The 19,619-nt window shown below is 32.7% G+C and overlaps 1 protein-coding gene across 1 annotated transcript in view; it reads right to left on the bottom strand.

Annotated features, from left to right (window-relative positions):
* LOC117099893 (myocardin-related transcription factor A-like) overlaps window positions 1-15,775 on the bottom strand; it is a 41,283-nt gene extending 25,508 nt beyond the window's left edge. Inside the window, exon 1 of the mRNA XM_033239417.1 lies at window positions 15,243-15,775. Within this exon, the coding sequence (XP_033095308.1) occupies window positions 15,243-15,327 (85 nt within the window). The 5' untranslated portion in view covers window positions 15,328-15,775. The remainder of the gene's footprint in view (window positions 1-15,242) is intronic.
* Between the last annotated feature and the right edge of the window lie 3,844 nt (window positions 15,776-19,619).

The following is a 19,619-nucleotide window of genomic DNA, read 5'->3' as shown; positions in this document are numbered from 1 at the left end:
ATATATATATATATGAATAGATATAAATAATACTGTGAGAAAATTGCTGAAGAATGATTAATTTAGAATTTTACAGAAGAAGAAACAGAAGACAGTACCCTTAGGGAATAACAGGTATAACTTTGAAATTTGAATCTACTCCAACCCTTCCCAAATATTAAATGAATATGTTCATATACACTAAACTAAATTTAAATTTCTCAAGTGCGTCTAATTATTATTTGATAAAAATAATTGCCCCACTTTTGGAAACAATATTAGCTGAAATTTATAAATACTCTAGGTGGCCAACGTGTGCGGGGCTAATTACGACAATAGGAGACCAAAAATAAAGCAACCGTATTAACATTCCTTTGGTTTGTCCATACCGTATATATATATCACCAAAAATAAACGAGGCATCTACGTGACAGGTACATTAAGCAACATGGAATGCCACTTGTGTTTTCTTTTCTCTTCTGTGACATTAGGCCAAATAAAAAAAAATACTAGTTTCTCATCTCCTCACGCATCCATTTTCTCTGCCTCACCAATTTTATTTTAAAATTTTGTTTTATTTTTTTAAATTTTACGAAATGTACGAAAATCTGGCTAACTCACATCAGTAAAATTTCTCTATTGATCATTCATGGCTGGGGACAGGGATACATATGGTATAATCATGTCTAGTGCTTCTTGTTGCTTTCAATGTTTTTACTTGGTAAAAGTGAGAAAGTAGTAGCTATTTGCCATCTTGGAGTAAAAAAAAAAGGGAAAAAAAGTGCTCTCTTTCACTTTTCCTTAAAATATTAGGATGAGAAACTACTTTTTTTTTTACATGGCCTTATGATGATGTTGAGCCAAAAGACACATTAAGATATGTGGAATAAATATAATAATGTGTTTTATTAAGTAGGAAGTATCATGATATTAAAGTTTCCCATGAGGGAAAAATGGAGGAATTGAACCCAGTAAAGAAATACATAGGTTGCATGGGTGCGAACTTTTACAGAGGCACTTGGTGTCTCACATACTATCACGTAGTACAAATGTTACTAGTCTCTTGAGAGATATTGTCTGCTAATTTGTGACTATCAGCCAATCAAATGGTTTGGTTGCATTCGGATGTATGTTATCCACTTGCTGACCAGCTTTATCCTGTTAACATAATGTAGGCACTCTTTTAAACATTAATATGTTCCCGCCCTCTGGCTATTAACCACTCTATTTTTCTTGGAGCCAACATAATTATAAATCAAGAATAGAAGCAATAATAAGACATAAGTTGGCAACTATTTTAATAAGAAAAATCAGTCAACATTGATGGATTTAAAAATAAAATATTGGCATCAATGATAGAAATACAGTAATGAAAATATAGTTATAAAATCTATTAGAGCTGCAATAAGTCATTGCATGGCACTGACCTTCACAACACAATGAGAAATTAAAGCTAATGAGGCTAAAAAAACATAGGAATTTATTAATTCTTGTTTCTGAGGAAGAAGCCTATCACTTGAAAGGATTTACCTAGGACCCTGATTCTGGTTCTAATGGGTAAAACCATCCTGGACTTAAAAGGCAAAGCAACAACTCCATTTAGAACCTCTATTTAATCCTTAACCATTAAGAGGGATGGAGGGAATCCCAACCAGGCAGGCATATCCTTTTTTTTTATACCTATATCCTTTCCCAGTACCTTTCTTAATGGAGGTATAAATTATACCTCTATGCTTTCCTATACCTACTTCCTTTCCTAATGCTGTACTCATAATCCCATTACTCCTTGTCCTACTTCCACACCATTGCCATCACTCTTCCTATTATCACTTACCTACCTCCTCTCCTCTGGGGTCTCAAAATACAAATCACTCAAGTCACAACAAGTCAACAAAATTAAAATCAAAGAATGTGTTAGATTTCACACCTGTTGGTCAAACCAGAAGTGACCATCACACCACCTCCTGATAATTCCCAGATGCTGCATCAGACTCTCCCCTAATTTCAAACATCCATCTCTCTCCTGACTGCTATTGGTCAAAAACAAAACATCTTAATACAAAATCCTTGGATTTTTCCTTAAATTTGTTCATTCTATATAGCTTCGCCAGTAAATCACACTTCAATCTCTCTCTCTTGACTGCTATTGGTCAAAAACAAAACATCTTAATACAAAATCCTTGGGTTTTTCCTTAAATTTGTTCATTCTATATAGCTTTACCAGTAAATCACACTTCAATCTCTCTCTCTTGACTGCTATTGGTCAAAAACAAAACATCTTAATACAAAATCCTTGGATTTTTCCTTAAATTTGTTCATTCTATATAGCTTCGCCAGTAAATCACACTTGTAATGTAATTGCTGGGTAAATGTTGATGAAAGCTTGGAGGCATGATGATGTTAACAGATAGGTGTATAGTGGAAGAGCTCACAATTGGAATGTGACATTGAAAGCCTATGAAAATGTTCAATAAGCCACCTGATGTAATAATGAAGAATCATTACAGAGTTTGCACAACAGAACCTTTTCCACAAATCTAATTATCAACTTCAGAGACTTCAGTAATTCACATGCAACGGTGAGGGCGTGAAGTGGCCATCATTTGACTATAATGTAAAGAAGGTGATCCTACCAGGCGCAAATAAAGACATTGGGCATAACAGTGCAGAGTACATTAGTTGGCTAATGCTAAAACTAATGGTAGTACTATGTGCGCCTTGAAACACGGTTATTTTTGTTTCCCTGGTTCTACTCCATCAGTCTCATCTCTCTTATAAAATACCGACCATAGCCCACCTCTTCTGGTAGCTCATGTTCAGGTTAGAGAACATATTACACCTTTTGGGAAAGAGTAGGGGATTTTCCCACCACATGGAAAGCCACACTGCGGCTGCCACATGTCCCATGGGGCCTGTCAACATTTTTAATTTACTAAGAAACTAGTTAGTTTCATTACTTTTGCTGTATGCTCCCACAGGACATTATCCTCACATAAATAAAACTCAAAATTTCTTTCTTGAAGAGTTGACAAAATGAGACTAACATCACATTTCTATCAATTACTCGAGTACATTGGCCGTCACACTCCACATCATTGCTACTTATACGAGTTCCTCACTACGAACATTCTAAAATATTGTGCAAATTTTGGTATTACCATGTCGATCAAAAATATACTGCTCAAAAAATGGCAGTTTGTGCAAATTTTCTTCATGAAAGGAATTAACTAGAGCCAGAGACAGTAGAGAAGGAATATTCCCAAGATTGCTATTTAAATTACTATGTATGCTAAAGGGATACAATTTTACTATATACAGTAATGCCAAGAGAGTTGTAAATAACCTTTGTAATTAGCAGTCAGTGATCCTAGAGTGATGGAGATATTGAGGGGATGTGTACATACACCCAACAATCTATCATCATATGATTTCAGTGCTGGCAACTTTTAATAGTATCCTTTTCACATCCAACAGGAAGAAAAAATTGCCTGTTACAGGATGGGATAGGCCTATGTAATCCTTTCCAAGCTAAATCTCATATAGCGGTTTTAAAATATACCGATACAAAATATAAACTGTAGTTCCTCTGATATCCCCACTCCCTCAAACACAATTATCTGGGCTGATTTTGGGGGTGTGCTTATGCCCGAGAAATTCCCTTTCTACAAAAAAAAAAAATATAGATGATCCTTTTTCAGACAGAATGTATAATTCTAGGGGTGCATGCCTACTTCAAAAAATTTTTTTTTTCTGAAAAACTCATTCTTCTGAATCATTCCCAAAGTTGAGCTAATAAAATATCACTTATTTTCATTTTATCTAGGCCAATACAATTTATATTTTTTATATCTTTTAAAATAAAAGGCCTAAACATTTTTGTTAAATTAAAAAATCTATTTTTTGGTAGATTTACTATTTCCTAACACTGATATCAGACAAGGACACAGAGTAATCAGCCAAGGTGAGGTGCTAATTTAACCCTCAAAAACCAGATGAAAATACTATTTGTTGTATTGTTTACATTCTCAATATACAATTGGACTGTTGTTTGCATCGACCAATCAGAGAGCATTTCTAGGGTATGCTACATCTTGGAATATTAGGCAGAGCCTAATTTTGATAAATTATAAATGCATTAAGAGAGGACACCAATTAATCCAGTCCAGTCCAGTGAAACAGGTTGGAACAACAGGAAGAGAAATTGGTTAGGAATAGTTCCCATTTTATTAATCAAAACCAGTTTATAAAACAGGCTGATCCTTGGTGGAGATGGGAATGATTCAGAAGAATGAGTTTTTAATAAGAATTGGGATTTGGCCGCAAGTACTTCGGCACCTGGATCCAATCTCTTGGGTAATCAATGCACTTATTAAATTTACATGTTCATGAATTGATTCCAATATATTGTGATGAGCCTTTCATAACAACAGGTTGGAGAAAAAAACTCAAGAATGCGAAAATAAAATACCAACAACATTCAGCCCTAATGTAGCTTCATTAATAACACATTTCAAATATCAATCAAAAACTTATATAGCCTTATAGGTGCACCTGTTTGATTGTTTGCTAGATTTTCAAGAAGTTTGTCTCAAGACAAAATATAAAGGTGGGCCAAAAAGATTTTAAAGAAAGGATAAGAAAGTGAAATATATTTTAAGGTCTTACTAATCAATTTAGTATACAGTAGTAATCAAATTGTGTTGAAACTTCATAAAAAATACTACTAAACTTTTAATAAAAGGTAAAGGTTCGAAACCTGAAGCAGGCCGGAGTGCCCGTCTCTCTTTCTTTAGCATTTGGGCCAGACTGTGCAAGGGTATGGGGGGGTTCCCCACTCCTCCTGCACTGCAGTCTGTTTTACCTTCCCAGCATATGCTGGTACACATTTATACACCTGGGTGGAGAGAGACAAACGTAGATAATGTGTCTTGCTTAAGGACACAAGCGACTTGCACAGCGAGGGTTTCGAACCCCTAACCTCAAGGTTGAGAGTCCGAGCCACAACCGTTGCGCCAACCTCTTCAACTTTATAAATTTTTAATAAATATAAACATAGTACCAGTAGACTAAAGTAAAATGTTTATCAATAAATAAATTAATCAATTCAATCAATTAATCAATGTGACATTTATTTCACCATGAGCAACAGAAAAAAGAAAACATACAATACTATGGCGAGGGACCAGTTTAGAAGCCTAGGCTTGTCTTCACGGTCCCTTTTAACAGATACAAAGACTAAAAATTAAAACAAACAAAAAAGAAAAAAAGATCATAAAAGTACCTATTGATATCCTTTTTTTCAGAGTTTACTAAAAGTCTTATGAGTATTTGGTGTTTTTAGCTTGAAAAAATATAAAATATTCTATCAATGTATAACAAAAAAAAGTTATGGTAGGCCTAACAATCAAAAATAATTACTTCCTTTCGTGTAATTCATTCTTTGAGCTACGATTGAGTAGTTAATAAAGATATCAAAATATTAACATTAACAGTTAGATAAAATTACTTTAATTGACCATTAACATAATGAGCTGTGAAAGACATCAACCTACAGGAGTACTAAACTTTTCAACACACAACTATGTTGACTGTTACTGTAGCCATGAACCGCACTGTTTTGCACTTTTGTTGGTTAATCACTGCAAATCCTAAATCCCAGAAGTATAGTCAAGGTGCTAGACAAGAAACTAAAAACTCTTCACATTCCTTATCTTAAGACAGATGTTCAAAACCAGAAAAAAGTACATTCTTTTATAGGCTGACCAATCAAATACAGATGTTAAGAATGGTCTGAATTGGACCATGGAGCTCTATGATTGGACAAAAGCTTTAAAAGTACAGGTAATCCTCCAATTAAGAACCATGTTTCTGTGGTGCTGGATGAATACCTATCTATTATCTTTATGATAATTATTTTGTTTTAGTTAGAGAGCAAAAGATGCGAAGGACTATGCAAACCAAAAAGTGATCTTTAATTGGACTCAAAACAAAAATAGCCCCTACTGTAAATGGGTAAAATAATTTCATCTGCTTTCCAATTATCTAGTATAAATCATTGACCACTTTAAAATAAATCACTTTCTGTATGATTATCTATAAGAAGTGTGAGGTATTATATTGGACATAAAATTTGGGAAAATTCCAAGAAAAACTACAAAAAGGGTGTTTCTACTTCTGACCCTAAATCTTATAGATGAATTTTAAAGTCTTTGAACTTCTGAAAGCAATAACCTGTGAAGACATTGGAGCAAAGATGTGCAAACAATTGTCCCATTCCACTCCCTCTAAGGGATGAATTCCGGATTAACCTCTGACCTAACGCTCTACCACTGCTTCAGACACACCTGTACAGTCTTACTTAAGGAGCATCTTCTTGTAAACGTGGAGCTAACTTGAGGAAATAGATTTGATTGATGAGTCCAGCCCATGACAGACAAGCATGACAGACAAACGTAAGCGTGGGCTGATGTTACATACCTTCACATATAACTAGCTAAAGATTATGAATGATGAATTACCTCAGTTTGGGTCAGATTGCCAGTAGGAGGGTGCTGGACTGAAGCTTGCAGGCACACGACTTGCACGAGGCAAGACAATCCTCTTTATCTGAGGCAGTATTGTTCCTTGTTAATAGAAATCATCTGGAACAAAATGTGATGTGGTAGGGATTGGTGGGGGAAGGGAAAGGAAAATAAGAGCTTTTGAAATTTCATTTATAATTAAGATGATGGTATACTTTTTCGAATAAGCCTAATGTCATATTATTAGGATATTATTTAATAAAACAGAATTTAAAAATTATACAAAGCTACAGGTTTATTATACAGGTACTAATAATAAATAAACTGTTCATGTATGCAAATATCTGTTTTTTAACTATAAAATGATGGATTCTTTTATTTTGAAAAAAAAAACTGTTTTTACAATAATTTGTTTTATTTAAAAAAAAATTAGGGTAGTAAAAAAAAAAAAAAAAAAAAGCAGGCAGAAAATAATTATTAAAAGTTTAATAGAATGTACATTGCCAAAATCCCACCACAGTTTTACACATAATGAAATTTTTTAAATTTTTTTTTTCAATATGGAACAAATAAAAACAGTCCTGCCAGCGGCATAAAAAGTAACCATGGCAACAGAAGATTCCCAAAGGAGTATTCATCCGGTACAACTATAATGTTTACTGTCATCCTATTCATAGTTACTTTTCATGCAGAATAATAGTTTCAACAGAGACAATTACCAAATTAAGAACAAAACTCAGTGGGAAGTCTACAAAATTGGAAATTGAAGCAACAAACGCATGGCCTGCACGCCAAAACACAGGGCGATTTATAAGCCAGAGTACTCCTTAGAGACGTGTCACACAGTAGCTATAGTTTACACACCTTAACAACAGTTTGTGATTATCATATTAGGTATATGGTGCCCAGAGACAGCTTAGGTGTTTGATTTAAAATATTTCAGTCAAAAAATAACATGGAGTGATTTAGTATTTATTGTGTTTTACTTTCTAATATGCATTGATATCGTCTTAGGGTATGCCTAACAGGCCTAAATATAAAATCGGAAAAATTCCTCAAATTATTGGCCAATATCTAGGTTACTTCCTGCATGGGCAGCTGACAAAATTAGAGAAAAAAAAAATTGTGCTAAACTAGAAATTGTTTCTTTTTACTGAAAATTTGTCATGTTTTGAAGTTTGTGGGCTTGTAGGGTAGAGTTGAAGGAGACTCGGCTAGAATATCTGTAGGAGGAAGATTTTGTTACATTACGAGCACATGAATGTCCTCTTATATGAATGTATTCATGCTTAACTAATAACTCAAAAAAACATAGAATAAATTATGAGAGACAGAAAGTTATTAAAATATCATCAGATGATAAAACGAAATACCTAATAAATCACTCATTACAATGTAGGCTAATTACTTTAAGGAAATACATCTATGAAAAATTAATCAAAATCTGGTATAATAAAGGTAGTAATTCAATTTAATAGAGTTTAATGGTTAATTAATTTAAAATCAATTACATATTATTACAATCTTAATCTTACAAGAGAAAAGAAAAAAACCATTCTCAAATACAAATTAATAACCAACATCTAGTGTTAATAATCAATTATGCATAATGAAAACATGCTAAAGTTAAAGAGCTGATGTCAAAATTAAATTCAATACCATGTTCATCAGTTTATTGCAGGTTAAAATTGAAACATCCAAAGGTATTCCTTCTAAGATTGGCTATCATTACACGCATAGATACGTTACACGCATAGATTACATCGATGCGCACTTGCAAAAAGTGCGCATCGATTTGACCAGTACAACGGTTTGTTAGAGGCTTCTTTAAAATTCTCTTTAGCCCAATTTCAAATGACCTCACATGAATCTAGTGACCTCAGTTACTAAGGACTTACAGGCAGCAGCTGACTAATTCAATCAAAGATGTCCTCCAAACATCATGGATGAGTTCTGACATGATCAGTGAAAGACAATCCTCTTTTGATGTAACCACCTGATGATATTGCTAATCTAATGAGCCTGACGACAATTACCTAACTAACCAAGTTTTCCCGACAAAACAGCACACCTGTTAGTTACCATAGCAACTCAGATGCTGCTTAAAATAATAACTGAAGTGTGAAAGGGAACTATTTAATTTCTCTTAAAAATTTGTTCTGTGCAGGTCTAACCAAGTACAAATCCGACAGTTCTAAGAATAAGTGGTGAAAGCAACCGAGCGATTATTAATGTTAATACTGTGTTCCATCGCAGGTCTACCTGCTACATTAATATTTATGGAAAGTTTTATTACTTTCTCCAAAAATAACTTTGCAATTTAAAAACCAAATACGTTACATGGAGGAATTTAGGAATGAATGAGATAAAAAAAAAAAATGACTGAGGCATAGTATCTAAAAATAAAATAGGCATACTAAACATAAAAACAAAAAATGTGATGAAACCCATGGTAGATCCTATCCAATCAAAGGATAGAAAATACTTGAATATTTACATTCTCAAGAGTTTATCTGATTATGTTCAATACAATGGGAAGAGAGTTTGTGTGATAAAAATCTTGTGTTATAGTTTAATCCAAAATGTTCCTTGCTTTTTTACTTTTTAATTACAATTTTTTTTTATATATTATTTTCACTATCATTTTCTTTTTTCACAAGCCATATTAATATAAATTGCTATCAGAGGAGTAATGGTCAATGAATAGAACAGCCATCTAGCAGACAATTTTTTTTTTATTAATATTAATTGCTATCAGAAGGATAATGGTCAATAAACAGAACAGCCATCTAGCAGACATTTAAAAAAATTAATATTAGGCCTAATTGCTATCAGAAAGGTACTGTAATGGTCAATAAATAGAACAGCCACCTAGCAGACAATTTTTAGCGTTTCTTGTTTACAATGAAGCACATTCCTCTGTTAACAGATCCTTTCCTGCTTTTGACAGTTGGTAGTTGGCATTTACACCTGATGTTTTGAGTCTTGGTGTTTTCGGACTACCTCCCTCCAATGCCTGTCATGAATACTGGTATGCCTGTTACTCCATCTTCGTCTTGTCATCTAAATTGGATTTTCTCGACCAATTTAGATGCTATTCTGCGTTGTTGTGTGTGTAACTCCAACCACACTTTAAGGAAATGCTTAGTTAAGGCTAATCAGATAGGCCTAATTTTATAGGTGTGTAATTTAATCTGTTTAATTTCTGTTGTAATTTAATTTTCAACACACAACTAATCAATGAGTATTTAGTACAATGAAATGATGGTAGATTGAATAAAACAGTAATTTATGAAAAAATCTTCATAAAATGACAAAAGAAAGAATAAAAATGTCCATGTGATATTACATTTGTTCAAGTTACTAGGCAGCATGCCTATAGTATATTACCATGCAACATACAGTATTTGTGTTACCAGGCAATTAGTATTGATGGTATAAAATTTTAATAAACATTGCTTTTTGAGAAAACCTTCATAAAAAGACAGCAGAATAAAAACAAATATCCATGTGATATTACATCTGTGACCAGGCAACCTGTTTTTGTATTACCAGGAAACATATTTGTGTTACCAGGCAATTAGTCTATCACTAAGCAACACGTTACTAGGCAACATCATATTGTCTACCTTACTAGGCAACATTTTCTTGTTAAAATACAAGGGAAATCTACATACATACCAACAAGACCAAGTTACCAGACAAATTGTCAACATTACCAAGCAACCAATATAAGTAACCAGTTACTAGGCAACCCAACCACAAATAACCAGTTACTAGGAAACCCAACCACATAACTAAGCAAATTAAGTATAATAAAGTAATTTATTAATGTTACCTGACAACCAAGTTACCAAATATTTTCTAGCAGGCAGCACAAGCATTTCAAACATTGCCTAAAGCGAGACATGATGACCTAATAGGTGTTAAATGAAGCAGAAACGGGAAGGCTACAAGTGCCTGCTCCTAGGCCATGGAAAGAAACATCATCATCCAGCGAAAATATTAATAAGACTAATTAGCAATCTTTGAATGGAAAGTGACTTCATCTATCGAAGTCAGATATCAGTATCACCATGCTTTATAAAAATACAATAAAATGTGTTAAGAAAATGAAACCAAATGCCCCTGAATTGGCTACTCTGAAAATCTGGGACCCCTAGAAAAATTGTACCAATATCATACATCTGTGCTAAAACATGAAAAAGTACTATCACGTTAGCACCACTTTTCTCATAAAGGACCATTATTTGTACCTTATCTCATGTTTAAAAAATTAGATACCACTATTGTTGTTATCTAGGGTACCATATACATTTTTTTTTAAATTAGTAAGTTAGAAAACTTCATTTTAAGGAAGAATGTCAAACAGTTCTAACAAATTTTCTTCAGAATGTTAATTGGTTAATGTTAGTACAAGGAACTCTAAAATACATATTTCTTTAATCTCCATAATTTAAACTTTATGGATAAAATTATGGGAATTAGTTGGATTCACTTTCCATACATTTCTATATTAAGGTATTAGACTAATTCCAAGGGAACAAATCACTGTTGCTTATGCAGATGCTAACGAAACATTGAAGCACAAAGATAACTAGTTTTGCAGGTGGTTGTGAGCTAAAACAATCGGAGCTTAATTCGAAGGCGGCGAGAAAAAACAAAGCAGTCTTGTTTCGGAATCATCAGATTTAAGTACAGATTTGGCATTTCTCATGGGATTCCATTATAGAATACAAAGCTAGAGAAAAAGTGCAAATATCATGTTGTCTTTGTTGAAAACAATGTTAGAAAAACTATTGGGTGGGGTAACATAACGATACCCTGCCCTTGGGCGCCTACAAAAACTGGGTAATTTTAGGGATTTTAACATTTTAGCGCATATAAACCAAAATAAGGAGGTGAAATTCTCCAAATTTTAAAAAAGTAAGTAAAGCTACTGTCTCTTATACACATCTAGATGTGTATAAGAGACAGGGAAGAGGGATTACGGTGGGCATGTCCGATGGGTGGTTTAAGCCCCTGCTTTAGCCCCTTTCCGCCAATGGATATTTCTGAGATCAATAGGCCTATACAAAAAGCATCTCTCCAGAAATTATCTACAACATACAATAGAGGCAATCTCTCAACAAATAAACAAATTAAAAATATAAAAGTACAACTTTCATTTCAAATTATTACCAAATGGCCTATAAAAAAAGAATAATAAATTGTAGAAAATATTTAAACTAAAACATGTGTTTAGATCCAGATATTCTTTGATTAATAAACTAAATTGAGGGAAACAAATTATTAAGGTAGATCGGATAAAAGAGGGAAAGTTAAAAAGTGGATATATGGTGAGTGCTTAATGTTTCAATTTACTGCCTACCTTTAAAATCGTATACGCTTAAAAACTGAATACAAAATATAATAAGTTGTTGTTGGACATATGATTGTTTTCTTACTACCTCCAGTCAATATTTGTGAATCATGATCATTTATGTATACTGTATTATAGACCACACCAAACTCACTGCCCCCACAGGGATATATAACATGCCATATTACTCTAGCCACCAAAACAAACCCGCTTGTGGGTAAACTGATTTCTTATCACGATAATATCCAGGCACTAAGGTGCCACCAGGGAGTCTGGCAAGCACAAGCTCAACACCATGTCCAAAATACCTGTGGTCTAATCAACGATTTGTTGATCTTTCTTGTCATATAGACAGAGGATTACAGCACTAACAGAGATATGTAAACACTAGGTAGGCAGGTACAAATCACCGCCTCTTAACTCCTTCCGAGAGCGCCTCTACAAGCGTATGGCCTTTGTTCTTTCTGCCTGTTGAATTTGACGTCATCCAAATGCACAGCAGCAATCGTCCTTCCCTGTCATTTTCTGTTATTGCAACCATCTCTATATATTGAGTCAACTTGATGAATTAAACTTAAGCAAATAACAGTTAGCAAAGATAATGACATGTGTAAAAACATTACAAATATGTTTGTGCAACAATACATCATTTGTAAGGTCAGGATAAAAATTTCAGGGCAATATATTTCAAAAATGTGTTGCAATGAGTTCAGAGGTGGTTAGAATAATAACTGAAAAATTAAAAATTGTATTTCACAATTATTATTATTCTATTTCACTACATTGTATTAGAAAGAATATTCACAATATTTTTGTCTCTCTCTCATTTCCTCCACTCAACAATTACTGGATGGATTTCTGGATTCCTTTACTAATACCTTTCAACTGTCTGCCACTCATTTAAATTTAAAGTTTGTTTGTTTCTAAAGTCACGTAAAAGCACTCGTAAAGGGTAGCAAGATGAACCTCTACAAGCCAAGCCAACTTCTTGATAAGCCGGCTAGCCTTGTAGGGAGGGTAAGCACTGATAACCAAGCATTTAAAATCTACTTTTCACAAACATTTCTCTGGGATGTGTTTGTAAGACAGCTAGGCAGGGTGCCTGGTGATTAGAAAAGTTGATATTGTGTACATAGATTCAAGGGTTAAGATATGAAGAAATACCAAGAATATTTTGAAGTTTTCTGATGATAAATACTGAATTTCGTTTAGAAAGGCACAGAATGTTTAAAACATAATGTTACTAAAAAGCAAGGGCAAATTTTTTAACAAAAAAGAAAAACAAACATACTAGAAAAACATTAAATTTAAAAAATGAATTTAAAACTAATATCAATGTTTTAAAAATATCATTGAAAAGTGGAAGGCCTACAACATTATTATTTTGCATTACATCTCGAGCTGCACTTGCCTTCTAGTCCACTCCAGTTTTAGGTCCAAATCCTATGAGTTTTCCTACAACAAAATACAACTCCATTTCTCTAAGGTTCATAATGAGACTTCATTGACAGATAATCTTTTCACTCCATAATTGATTTGTATGTTTGCTGTTTCATACAGAAAAAAAAAATTAAGATAGGCCTATAAAAAAAATATAAGGCAAGGAGGAGAGTAAATAATTCCCTTCCACCTTCATTTCTCTGGAATACACAATTGCAACATTCACGCGAGTAGTATAGCCTACGGTATCCTCCTGAATAGATTAAAGCAAAACAAAATTAGCGTTGCCATTATCTCTTGGAGACATCTTAACTCTCACTGACACTATGCACATCAACACGAATGTTCAAACATTACCGGTATATGATACATGAATGTGTTTTGTGGCAACTCCACAAGATTCAAATGACATCACTGCAGGTGTTGTATATGTAAATTAGGTTCTACAAAAAAAGGGTCACATACGATATACCAGGTGGTGTTTAGATTAAAGGTGACAGTGTTAATTAAACTTTAGAACCAATGACCTAGATATTAATACCAAAATATAAACAGAAACCATGAAGGAAATGTTGGTATTTAAATACATTTTGCCATGTATTTTCTATAACTACTGTAGTTATAAAATGAATGTAATTATCACTACGTTCTTAAAATGTACGCTGATTTTTGGAGGTAGACGAAATGTGCAATATCATATAAAATAATAAAATTTTCTCTGTAATTTATTAAAGACATAACACAACAATTTAATAATTAATAACTTCTGGCATTTGTATAGCACTTTCTACATCCAAACATCCCAAGGCAACGCATATACTATTGCCCTGGTTTATTGGTAACCAAAAACATACAAACATGAATGAGTAATCGCCTCCTCCATTCTCTGCATCCTTCTAACACCTATCATTGCTTATTTATTTCAACGGTAAAATGAAAGTAGTATAGGGTTATCGCTGTAGGGATTGGACATGAATGAAGCATGCACATTTAAACAAAAGAAAATATCACTGAGATGAATCAGCAAGCCAACACAGATAAACTGAAACATCTTAATATATAATTCTTTCATTTTTCTCTTCAAAATATTATTTTTAATATTTGACAACAAGGAAAAGGTGGTAAGTAAAGCTAAACTATACATTATTTTTTTCCCCTTTCAATGTGGAAGGAACCATGAAATAGATGGACAAAAATACAAAAAAAATTATAAGCAAAGATGTCTACTTGTTTGTTATAGAGATGCAAGAAAAAAAAACCTTTTTTAAAAATCAGCCCCTTTTCAATCAACGCTCATGAAGAGAGAAATGTTTATCAAAATAAGAGTTTTCACCAATATGCAAAGTAACTAAACAGCTGTATTTCCCAACTTCCTATTTTGACATAAAATTGTGGGAATTCACATGTGAAGACCACAAAAAAGTAATTAAACGGTGAAAAAGGTACCAAAACTGCTGCAGGACACAAACTTTTCTAGACCCCAGTAAAAAACTTGTCAACAATCCAGCTTAAGCCCCAAAGTGTAATTTTCTGGGTAATGTAGGCTCAATTTAAATATACATTCAGACAATCTGTTCCCCACAACCATGAAGTAAAACACAAGCCTTTACATGTTGTGCTATATTGGCGTTTGTTATGCCTAAGGCAATTGCTAGTTTATACCACTGGCCTATATCTTGACTTTGCGTCACTATTTCCAGTAATTTTTAAATGATAAATTCACCTGCCAAAAACAGATTTGAGGAAATTACTTTTCAGTGAAGTTTTTATGACCTAGATAGGTTTTAGAAAGTTTAGGAAAAGTTAAAAAACAAAAGTCTTAAATCACTAACAATTAAATCTTTCCTTTTTTTTTAAAGAAATTATTTTATACCAAACAAAATTTTTTTAAATGAATTAATAACTAAAAAAAGGTTTTGTTTTGTTTGGTTGTAACTTACATTTTTTGTCCTTTTTGGATTTTCTCTCCTTTGGAGCTCCGTTTTTCCTACTACACGGTTGTTTTCGGGGGCGTTTACGAGTCATTAACACAGGTTGTCCCTTCTTCGTCTCCAGAATGAAAATATAAATGGAATGCAAGGTTGGAATTTTTCGGTAACAAACTTTGGAACGTGTTGCCGGATCGAGATTTCAACAAAAATATGGAATGTATTGAAAGGTTTCAATGCTGGAAAACAACTCGGCAACGTTTTTTTAGGTTCCAGTTTTCAAAGGAAAAGACACTGTAGGCTCCGGAAGAAGAAGGTTGGTCCCGTGTTTAAACAACGCAGCATCCTCGATGCATAGTCCCAGAAAAATGAATTAAATGTCAAGACACGAGCAGGTGAGAATGATGTCCACTAAAGGAATTTTTTCCACATCATTTTCAAGAGATTGTTCTAATTAAAAAAGTTTCAGTGGCTGGGCCAGGCTGGACAAGAACTTTTCTTCCCTTGTGGAAATGCTGTCCCATTTAAAACTGAAAACACTTCATTTACTACATACAACCCTCACAACTTGCTAATCTATCACTACAACTCTTTCAGCAACAGCTGTCCTGCTGACCTTTGTTTATGCGCTCCATGTCAGCAGAGAGGCTCGTGCTGCTCTGTCCAATCAGAATACAGGAGTGATGGCCCACACGTGGCCTGCTTCATGAGGGGTGCAACCTTATCATTATGGGCTTGGATGGCTAGATCAAAGCTAGCGGTGACATTTGGAGTTGGCCATCAAAATGCAAGCAGACAAGCTAACAGCTAGGCGAACTTTAAACCAATCTACCAAGCCAAGTGTAAAGCTATGGCCAGGGGCTGAACAAGATTTTTTTCCCTGAAGCTCCTATTAATCAATTTACTCTTCACCTGATAATTGATAACTCAAAGATTACTTTTGAGAAAAGTACTACTAGTAATTACAAAAGCCCTCAAAACATGATGCATCAAATAACACAGCAATCACTAAATTTGAAAAAATGGTTTAATTCTATCAGACATTCAAAATCAGATAACTTGATTACACGATTTTGTGAAGAAACCAATGAAAAATAAATGTTTAAAAACATTTGGAATATCTAAGTAACATAATCCTATATTACAAAAGTTTTATCTATTTAGTAAATAACTACAGTTTTGAGAAAGTTAATTATAAAAAAATTAAAGAATTATTAATCAGTTGACAATTTTAATGTAATTATAAAATGTTTATAGAATATTACATAAAGGATATTAAAAGAGAATAAAATGTTAATAGAATATTACATAAAGGATTTAAAAGAGAAAGTTAATGTTAACTCTAGCAAAGTACTTGTGTTAATAACATCACAGTTTAAACAAGGACACAAGCAGTTTAACCATACTCTACAGTTGTCACTCTAGGCCCAAAAGAGTTTATTTATTCATGCTTACTTGGTACAAGAGTGGTATAATACTAAGGGCTAATTTGGCATTCTGAAATGATGAAGATGTAAACACAAAAGTCATTCTATGCTCAATCTTCTTCTGCATAAGCAGTACTGACTTCCACAAACCTCCAATCAGTACACCAAATCTAAATATTATGACATCAACCAATCAGGAAAAGGTATCACCCACTGAAAACTTCTGAACCAATCAAATTCCAGTGCATACGATCACTATCTCAATTTAGAGGATGACAGCATGGTAAGCTTGCTGCTTCTATTGTTTCCATGGTGATGACTGACAGCTGACCCTAGGTGGCTCTTGTGCTTTTAGAAGGATAGCAGCTGAAACTACAACTCAATCTAAGCATTGCTTGTTGGACCTTTTTTTTCTCTTCCGAAAATCATGATAAAATGTGCGCTAGCAAGCGCAACTGAAGGAGCATAGCAACAGTAGAATGGAAAGCTGTGATTGGACGAACTTATTGAGTGTTTGTCAGCAATTCTGTACCCCTACCGATTATGTTCCGCAACCTGTCTTTTTCAGATACCTGAATTATGCAATTACCAATTGAATTATTAGTAAAGAAAATTTGCCATGGTGTGTGGTTAATACCATCAGGAAATTTATATATTGGAAATATAGGCCAATGAAATAATATTAATATAATGATGAAGGAGAAAGGAGTGATAATCAAACCATTAAACAGATTATTAATGACAGTTACTTGTATGTTAAAGATTAAGAAACATCTCAGAGTGAACAATTTGATATAATCTATGAACTCAAGTTTACAGTGATATTTTTATTTTATTTTATATATTTGGCCTTTGGAACATGTTAAAATATTTACATATCAGAATTTAATGAAATTATAATAAGTATTCAGAATAGGCCTAATTTTTAATAAACTAATATCACTTCTGAATTTCTAAAGACGAAATATTAGTTTTAGAAAATGCCTACAATAAAATTACAACTCGAAAATAACTAGGAAATAATTTTTTTTTTCACAACAAAAGTTTTTTTGAAATGAACATTCTGATTATATAAATTATAAGTTTTACTATTTCTTTTGTGCCAAATAATTTGTATTTTTAATTCAAGTATAACAAGGTTTTAATAAAAATCAAAAGTTTTAAACAGATTTTAAATACAGTATTCTAAACATTATTTTATGGGAATTCTTTTATCTTCAGTATCTGTTGCTTTTAATATAGTATATTTTAAATCTTTATTAGTATTTATCAAGTAATTTTTATAAATTTAGAAATTTCCTTAAAACCAACTTAAAGTAAAGAATATGCTAGTGAATAATGAATTCTACATCTGTACTCCACATTTTAACCATAAAATGATAACTTTTTCTAAAACACGGCGGCGTAATCTGGGAAGACCAGATGTGTACCACATAAATAACTTTCCACCATTTATTTATTTGCCTTGCCTGCTTTCAGCAAAGGGTTACCAGGCTACCGTCCAGTTTTATCAACAAATCTTGCTCCTTCAAAGTTCTGACAAAATTCTATACATTCTTCTGGAGTCAAAAAGTTACCAAAGTCTGGTAATAGATTTGAAAATAAATATTTTTTAACATCATTCGCTTAATTTAGATAGACAAAATGAATAGAGAAAGAGAAAACGTTTGGGGGAAAACCGACCTACTGGTACATGAAGTGATTAAAGTTGTAATGTGAGAGAAAAGTTTTAAAAACTTGAATAAAATTCAATATTTCAATTACTTGGTACTTTGTATCTGCCATTCTATGACTGGAATATTTGTTATATTAATAATTACTATATTGTGGAATAGACGTTTGTGTTTTACTATTAAACATTACATGAAAAATATGGTTTTAGGATTCTCTTGCTATATGTATTTGCATCGGTATAAACTCGATGGACTTTGAAAGTTTTTATCTTATTTCATTAAAAGTTACTAATAATAGTAACTTTGGTAGACAGAAACACCTCGACTGGTGATAATTAAAGATGATAATCAAATAAAGAAAGGATATAAAATTTTAATGATTATGAACACATAAAAAATAATGTAATAATAACAATAATAATAGTTCATTCTTATATAGCGCAAGTAAATTTCTAATCAATATGAGTCAAAGGCCCCTTTATTATCATCAACTATTTGAAAAACAAAATTGAATCAGATTTGGAAGTAGTATTTTAAAATTTATGTTTTCAAAAGTAAAAATAAACTTTATTTAAATGATACGAAATGTCATAAATACAGTTACCAAATATGGATGACATCAAAACTGTGGTAAATATAGAGTAGGAAATTACTCCCAAAAAATGTCTTGCGACAAACTGGAATGCCACAAAATAAAGCACTAAATCAAGGCAATAGGCCTAACTCCGGTTTTGTTACAATTAATGCCCACACTTTTTGATAGGTGAATGGAATTTTGAGAACTTAAATCAAAACGTCCAACATGGTTAGAAGTGAAATTATTTCAAAATTTTAAAAAATTAAGAGGAATGCTGGTGTAAAGAATATACAAATAGTACTGTATATTAATTTGTATATGAAATCTATCTTCATTATTCAAATTTTAAATTTGAAGCTAATATACTGTATTTCAACATTATTCAAAAATTCTTGAGACTGGTGTTTAATAACTTAAAGCTTTTATAACAATGATACAAACTTGGGGGATGGTAACTTTAATGAGGTTCATGTATTATTTCTCAATATAAGGAATAAGTGACACATAAAGTACCCATAACAGCTTGGAATTTTGTGTAGACTTCGATAGCTAAATTACTAGTTTCACTGCCTTGACCGTAGGAGTGCAAATAAACACATTCTACTGTATCATGATATCTCTATGGTGATTTCCATTTCCATTATTAAATAAGAGTATAACATTATATACATATATATACATATATATATATATATACATATTGTGGGAAACT

This window comes from Anneissia japonica, unplaced genomic scaffold (genome assembly GCF_011630105.1).
Source record: "Anneissia japonica isolate Jap-2015-1 unplaced genomic scaffold, ASM1163010v1 scaffold288018_len440701_cov179, whole genome shotgun sequence".
In the NCBI taxonomy this organism is placed as follows: domain Eukaryota; kingdom Metazoa; phylum Echinodermata; class Crinoidea; order Comatulida; family Comatulidae; genus Anneissia; species Anneissia japonica.
The sequence above is the reverse complement of the archived record's forward strand: the minus strand, read 5'-3'. Positions and strand labels throughout refer to the sequence as shown.